This window comes from Equus caballus, chromosome 27 (genome assembly GCF_041296265.1).
Source record: "Equus caballus isolate H_3958 breed thoroughbred chromosome 27, TB-T2T, whole genome shotgun sequence".
Classification (NCBI taxonomy): Eukaryota; Metazoa; Chordata; class Mammalia; order Perissodactyla; family Equidae; genus Equus; species Equus caballus.
In genome coordinates, this window is record NC_091710.1 from 20,476,770 (window position 1) to 20,485,160 (window position 8,391).

The window sequence follows — 8,391 nt, forward strand, 5'->3', positions numbered from 1 at the left end:
GTCCTTCTTGTAAAATAGAGCATGAGGAGGAAAGGCAAGGGCTTGCACCGGCTCATTGCGGCCAGGGGCTCCTTAAATATGTGACGATGTTTGCTGAGTGCACAGATGAAGGAATAAACGCTCAAAAGGCCACAAAAGGCACCTCTGTGCACAGGGGAAGGAGGCAGAGGCCGGGCCCACTGTTCTAGAGGACACAGAGTCACAGATACGTTCAGGGTTTCCAGGACACATGGTCTGTGTTTTAAAGAATAAATAAATTCCCGAAAAATTGTGTGTAAACTAAGTTTTTGCAAATGGACTTATATTTAAAATTCATTAGGCAAGGCCAACATATCAAGATACGTCTCAGCGACTCGTTGCCAAGTCAAGAAGCTGCTTTTGGAAGATGAGCGACCCCCTGCCGTGGGCGCTTGGAGTTTTCAAAGTCAGCTTCCCGAGGGAGGGATGGGAGATCATTTGTATTCGTAAATAATTTCAGCATTAATTAAAGAGAAAGGAAATGTGAAATGACAAAGAAGTGAAGGCAAGAGAGCTGGAAAGGACCTCCAAGATTATCTAAGCCCCTCCTTTTACAAGGGAAGATCCTGGGGTACGCAGAGGGGAAGTGGCTTGCCCAGGATCACCCAGCGAATGAGCAGCAGGTGTGGTCTTCTGACCCTCTGGTCAGCCACCTTTCCACCAGCCCATGAGGTTCTTTGAGGATTGAAGACGCAAAAGACTGTTGCCTCCACTATGATCTCTTTCCTGCCTCATAAAAACTCTTCCAGCAACTCTCTTCTCTGAACATATGTCTGTTGTTATTGCTGTTTTCGTTGCTGTGTTGTTGTTAGCATTACATTTTCCCAAATTCTTCACTGTTGTTTAAAGCAATCTGCTACCCGGAAGAATCCTAAACCAGGTCATCTTTGTTTGGTCGTAGGGGGACACTCCACAGTGCGACAGTGCTCTGTAACCCTACTCGAATCTCGCTGTGTGCAGCTGGCATCCAGCAGACTGCTTTGCCCAGGGGCCCCTTGACTGGGCCCCCCCGGGTCACTCTCCTTGGAGGTGGACACCCAGTGCTTTGCTGAGGGAGCGGTCCTGCTTCAGAACTGACCAAGGACTCCCATGTTCTCTTGTTTTGGGTCCTGCTTTGCAACACACTCAGTCTAGTGCCTATCTTCAGAGGATGTGTGCTACCTATCAAAGCTTTTCGCCATCTCTTTTAGTAAAGAAGGAATTTTTTTCCTTCCATAAACCCCAGTTCTCCTCTCTCTACTTAATCTTCGTCTCAGGTTTCTTTGTCAAAATCTTTCCCTTAGGACTAGACAAGCAACTCCACAGGCAGAGAGCAAGAAAAGGAAAAACCAGCTGGAGAGCACACGCAAGTGATTCCGACAGACAGACACATACACAGAGATGGTGAGCACTCTGCTGATTCTAGTTATTTCCTCCACGAGGGACCCAGGCTGGGAAAGTGCTCCAGAGGGCACACTGCTCTGGGCTCAGAGTGCTGGGTCTCTTGCCAAACATGTCACTTGTTAGAACGAGAACCCAACAAATATTTATTTAACATTGAGAGGCAGTGGGGTCAGGTCTAGAGACATGAGTTCTGGTCCTGATTCCAAGCTGTGTAATCTTAAGCAAGGCATTTAACCTCTCCCCAAAAAATCGGGAGGGGATGATTGCTAAGGCTCCTAGCAACTCATACGTCCCGTGCGTCCATGATCTTTACGTCCATGAAACAGCCACAAAATGTGAACTACTTGTGCCAGATATTCGCTGTTTCAAAGATACAAAAGACAGCCCAAGTTTAAGATGCGCCATTGATTGCAGAACAGCCCTCTCTCCTGGCTGCCATTTACTGCAACAGAGAAAGCGTCCAGGTAAAGGGGAATAAAGCCATCCGGGGACTGGACGGGACTCCCTCCCTGTGAGGAGGGTGGGGCTCACTCAACCCCAGGAAGTGGGATCATGAGAGACTCGGATGAGGTGCCCAGCATGAGCTTGAGACAAGGGAATTTTTCTTTGGCACCTATGACTTGACCTTCTAGATCATGCTTCCTTTCCTTTCTTCAGGCTCTCAGACCTCTACTCTCTTCTACCCCCATAGCAACACCCACTTTCAGGAAAATTTTGACAAACTCACTCACACCGAGGTATAAATAACTGAGAAGACTTACTAGATGAAATTTCCCATGATTATTTATGGTTTTATTGAAGACAGCACCATTGGGTATCCTCAGCCAGGAGAGGAAAGAAATAATTGAAGAATTTCAAACCTCAGCAAGTATGTTTGGGAGAGGCATATTTTTTGTTTTGACACCTTGTGGTATGTTTTGGTTTTGCCTTCCATTATCACCACCTGTCCAAAAAAAATCATACCACAGATATGGTAGCCTCTTCTGTCAACACATAGAGTGAGCCCTCAGGGTGAAATCAAATAATAAATATTTACTGGATTCTTGCTAGAGAGTTTATTAGGACGACTTTTTAAATTCCCTCTTGTTTCCCACACGCTGGAACCATTCCTAGGATACGGGAGGTCCTCAATAAATATTTACTGAATGAATAAACACGCGTCATCATGTGGTAAGAGTGATGGGAAGATGAATAAGACACAGTCCCTATTTCTGGGAGCAGACACAAACACAGAGAGCATGAATTAGCAATATAAGAGCTGTCGCACGGCCATACACAATTATCCTTTTCACCAACGCAAAAACATAAAAATGAGCAGTTGCCCCCAGCAGTTTGAAAAAGATAGTTTCGTATAACGAAAAGAAACTACTTTCTTTGCAATGAGTAGTAAAGTTAAAGAACTTAAGGAAAAGTGGTAAGATCTGAAAACAGAAATAAACTCCAATGGATCTAGAAATATTCACAAATGTGAGTTACCCCATAGATTTATTCCAGATCTGTGGCAGATGTGTACAGCTCAGTACACATTCCCAAACTCCTGCAGCCTACACAGTGGATAACAAGGACCAGGCTCTCTCTAATTCCAACTTTCTCACATATCCGCTACCGTGCGCAGAGGAGGATGAAAGGTGAACCAAGAGGGTTTAAGCTAACTCCCCCTGCCAGCCAGGGAGATGATTTCTCTGGGGAAAGAACAGTAAGAATTAATTCTCTCATGGTAAATAGAATATTCTAGCAAATTAAGGCAGAAAGACATTAGACACATGTACATTAATCGTACGCTAAAACACAGAAGTTGATTTTTATTTTCATCATTGCCAAATTGCATCGAAGACTTTGCAGAGATCCAGTCTTGTGGTATTTGAAAGTGGGTTCGATGCTCTGTGCACTTAGAAACTTCTGTTTGTTTTCGAGTGTTTGGAACGAGCAAAGGCTACATGTTTAATACATGATAATGTTCAGGAGGGGAACATTAGGCCCTGCGACTTGTGATCCAGGATTTATTTCAGGGCTTGGGCAAATATCTTAGTGCCTCTGGTTCTCCATCTGAAAGTTCCAACAATTACATGTGGCAAAAACACTAGTGAGAAACAAATGCAGTTGCTAATGGAACAACACTGCTTTCTCACGCTCTGGCTCCTGGCTCTAGATGGTTTCTGGTGCAAAGAGAAGAGCTTTCTATTCTCAAGTTACAAAAAAAGTGAAATGATTCCCAAACCCAGAAAACTTTCAGGTGTAAATGACCACTTTTTCCTAAACTTTTTGGATTTTTCTTCCTTTTTCCCTTTCCCTTTGTTCCCTCTCCTGCTCTCTCCATCTCTCTCCTGTTATTTGTCTTGTTTCTTTATTAAGAATTCCTCTATTTTCCATTGGATAATAGTCACATAAAACTCACACATGTTCATAGACATTTGATATATATTTTTGTTTAATTGTGATATACAAACATACTAAATCTACCTACATACACAAATTTATGAAAGTATTTATATAGATCTACAGGATACATTGGACAAAATTAAATATCTACACACAGATTTAATGATTATTAGCAGATATGACAAAAATGTTGATATAGTAAATTTCTATGTCAAATAATTTAACAATTCTCTGAGTAAGATTCAGTGCATTTGGTAACACTTTTCCTGCTTTTATATCTTCCTACCAAGCTCATATGATTCAAAAGGAATAACACAATCAATGACAAAAGCATAAACGTTATGGAATTCATAGATATGCTTTCTTTAGCAATATATAGATTTCAGAGAATTACTCATTGGAGCCACATTTCAAAGGTTAACTTAAGATACCTAAATATTACATTTTGTAATTCTAACTTTATCAACACCAGAGTTTCACCTCTCTTGCTTAAATAATTCTACAATTACAAAGTTTTAATTTAATTTAATCTGGGCTTACCTGGGGGGGTGGCACCAAGGACAATGAGCACCAGGATGAAGTCTGCCAGCGTCATGATGTCAGTTTTAGAGAGACGGTTTCTTCCTTTTTCTAACAACGGAGTCTTTCCATTGGAAAGGGGGGCTTTGAAAAGAAAATGCAGTGTTTCAAAGTCCGAAGTAGAAGGCAAGGGGAACGTAGACACCTGAAGTGGGAGAAAATCGTCTCAGACCATCTCGCCCGAGTGCGGTGCTGCTTCAAGTACACTTCATTGATTTCCAGTCAGCTGTCAGATCGTGTAAGTCCAAGAAATATCTCTGGGTCCTAACTCCTGACTTATTAATTTACTCTCTTGCAAAGAGATGCAGAGCAACAGAGAAAGGATGAAGCTAGACAACTTCCGAATGTTCTGTGGTATTTTTCTTACGGTTGGAGATCTGCGTAAAGAAGAAAAACTGCATTTTAGGACATGCATCATTTTCTCATACACATTATTCCTCTATTATCTTTTCATTTTGGACTTGGAGCTTAAGAATAATGAATATGAATGTGCAAACTTCCAGCTATAAAAGAAATAAGTCATGAGATGTAATGTACAGCATGGTGACGACAGTTAATAATACTGTATTGTATGTTTGAAAGTTGCTAAAAGAGTAGATCTTAAAAGTTCTCATCACAAGAAAAAATTATTTATTTATTTTTAAAGATTGGCGCCTGAGCTAACATCTGTTGCCAATCTTTTTTTTTTCCCTTCTTCTCCCCAAAAGTCTCCCAGTGCACCGTTGTATACTCCAGTTGTAGGTCCTTCTGGTTGTGGCATGTGGGACGCCGCCTCAGCATGGCCTGATGAGTGGTGCCATGTCCGCACCCAGGATCCGAACCTGGCGAAACCCTGGGCCGCCAAAGCAGAGTACACGAACTTAACCACTCAGCCACGGGGTAGGCCCCAGGAAAAAATAATTTTGTAATGATGCATGGCGATGGATGTTAACTAGACTTATTGTGGTGAGGATTTCACAATATATACAAATATCGAATTACATGTGGTACATCTAAAACTAATAGAATGCTATACATCAATTATATCTCACTAAAAAAAAAAAGAGGATAATGAACATGTCCTTTAGCTCTCTCATCTAATGGTTCTCCCATATTTTAACGTCAGAGCATCCTCTGTGGTTCCCTTGAGCCCACCGGGTCCACCTTACCCTTCCTATATGAGAAAGGATGGGGGGTTAGTCTTGTTTTGTGTCACTTATGGGACTTGGGGACTGATAATGACATTCTTTCTTTGATGCACTTTCTTCACAGTGGATCAGATTCTCATCTCGCTCAGCGCTGTCCACACCCAGAGGGCCCCTAATAAATGCACATCAAATGAACGGGCAAGTGTAAGTTAGGGCTGAGGAGAGGCCAGGTGGGAGCAGGGTTACCTGGACGGGGACGAGGGCACTGTTGAACTTGACTTGAGCAACACTGATTTAACCAATTTTAACACTTCTCAGTGACATCTCATTAAGGCCCCACTGTGTACCAACTTTCCAAGCACCAGCTGGTGCTGAGTAAAGTACCAACATATAATGAAAAGAGCCCCAGCCTAGGAGGCAGGACTGTCCCTTCCTCATGCCCCACCTCTCTGTGCTGCTCAGAGAACCCCTCACACCACGTGGCTGCTTACCCGCCTGCCTGTCTCCCATACTAGACCGAGGGCTCCCGAGGAAGGATGAGGACACTGTGTTCTCTCATCCCTGTTTCATCAGTGCCTATCACTGCAAATTCTTAAGAACGTTGCTTGAATGAAAGAAGGAAGGAAACAATGAGACACTGATTGCCTATCCCAGTGAATTGTGTTCCAGGCCCACAGCGAGTTGACAACTGTCCCAGGAATAAATCAGCCACTAACCCAGGGGGGCAGGAAGGAGCGCCTTTCATTATTTTCAATAAATCAAGTAAAATGAAGCTTGCCATTCCACTGAGCTGGCAGGACATTCACTCTCAGTCATTTCAGGAGCTCCATCCCCTTCCCCAGAGTGGGGAAAGAATCGGGAAGGCTTTGGTGGTCCTCCAAGCACACGGAAGACCCTGTAATCTCCAGTCCATCTGGACCACAGCAGAGGGGTCAGCGGCCAGCCACGTGGCCCCTTGGAAGCGACAGCTCTGCTACCCACTGCCTGGCCAAACGCCCAGGCCTTGGCCAGGACTGGAAGTCTGGGCGGCAGGATCCCCCTCTGAGCTTCCACTGAGCCGCTGCCTCCGAGCATAGCCACTTCCACACGGTGCTGCCGCCGCAGCACGGCCCTGGCTGCCAGAGGGACCAGCCAGCCTCTGGGAGCTTCTCCCCATCTCTCTTTATAGCCTCCTTTCTCCCCCAAAAGACACTCACCTCGTCTCCCCCCTCTGCAGACCTCAAATAATCTTGTCAGTGAGTTTTGACTTTCGTGAAGGCAGACGTTGAACAAGCAGGGAGAGACGTCTTTAAGCAGCTTCTGCTTTTGGTCTCTATAAACTTAAGGAGGCTAGCTCCTTTCTTGGAAAATGGAGGGGAAAAAAACCACACAAAGAAGAAAATACAAATTCTTATCTCAAAAAATCATCCTGCTCTGAGCCAGTGTGCGCTTTCACCCTCCCCTGTATGGATGCAAATAATTCGTAATCAATCCATAAATCAAAATTTGGGGTGAGTTTATTATGAACCAGAGCTGAGGCCTATAGCCTGGGGGCCTTTCTTCTCCAAGGAATGAAGCACACCCAAGAAGTGGGGTGGACAGAGAGGTTACATACCATCTTAGAACAAAGAGCCTAGATCACATGTGACAGGAATGTCTCTTTTACTACTGTCACGAGGTGCTGAGCTGGCACAGCAGCTCAGTGGTCAGCAGGTCAGTGGTCATAAGGTGAGCACAGCAGGTTAATAATTAATCCTTAGTTTCTAGGAAGAGATGCTTATCCTTAAGGAAATGTCGATGTGGCAGGAAACCACATCCCTATCTTTAAGGGCATCATTCTTGTCTCTGAGACATTGTGAATGTTTAAAGCAGATATACAGTGCATGCTCAACAGGCCACGTCAGGCCCTTTTGGAAAAACAAGGCCAGGCTGAATTAGTTTTACACTAAATGGCTCCCTCGTGTACTCCAGTAAATAGTACTGCTTTTCATTTATGCATCACCTGTTCCATAACCAGGTGATAAACATCAGCTGGGCAGCTGCCTGGGGTGTGGTTGTATCCATCAAAGCAGAAATAATCAGAAGGGCTCCATTATCAACGGAGGCTAAGCTTGCCTGCAAGGACCCCCGAGCAAACCCCTGCTCGTCATCAGTGTCCTAGCGCTGGTGGGAGGGAGAGTGAGCTCTCGTTCCCACAGCTGCGGAATGCTGCCCAGACGACTTCACATGAACTCCTGAGAGCGACAAAAACAAACCGGAGGTGAGAGAAAATAGATGCACTTCCAAGTGAAGACGTAGAAATCATGTTGAGCACTTTTTAAATTGTGAAAGGAGTATAATCGTAACAGTAAATTTAAAAACACTCGTAATCCATCTTCCTAGTCTACCCTCCATCACAATCTTGGTCTGTTTCCTACCACACACACATGCCTTCTTGTGCTCCTGTGCATACACTCAGAAGCACAAACGCACACACACAAAATCGTATAGCTTTTATCTAGCGTTCATACAAGTTTATCTTTCAACTAAACTGTTACTATTTATAACATAAAACACCACCACCAAAAAGGAGAATGTTTTGACATCAATTTTGAGAAAAGAAGAAACTTTAAGTTATTTCATGATCTCTAGGGAGACAAAAGGCAAAATTGGGGATGGTTCCATAGGACAACTGAGTGGATTCAGAGCTGGTTGAGCAGCCACCAGAATAAGGTCTCTAAGTGGCGTTCTCCCCTACGGCAGCGCGGCTGTGACTCATTTAACATCTCTCTCTCTCTCTCTCTCTCTCTCTCTCTCTCTCTCTCGTGCTTTCTTAAAGTCATGGAAGATATGCTTATCAGATTTGCAAACACACAAAATAAGGGGATCAACTTGACTGCTGAGGTCGCTTCCTATACTGAACTGCACAACCTTGTCATCCACTGTG

At 44.0% G+C, this 8,391-nt stretch overlaps 1 protein-coding gene across 1 annotated transcript in view; it reads right to left on the minus strand.

Moving 5' to 3' along the window:
* CHRNB3 (cholinergic receptor nicotinic beta 3 subunit) overlaps nucleotides 1–8,391 on the minus strand; it is a 33,284-nt gene that overhangs the window by 23,580 nt on the left and 1,313 nt on the right. Inside the window, exon 2 of the mRNA XM_014736519.3 lies at nucleotides 4,321–4,736. Coding sequence (XP_014592005.1) covers nucleotides 4,321–4,375 — 55 coding nt within the window. The 5' untranslated portion in view covers nucleotides 4,376–4,736. The remainder of the gene's footprint in view (nucleotides 1–4,320; nucleotides 4,737–8,391) is intronic.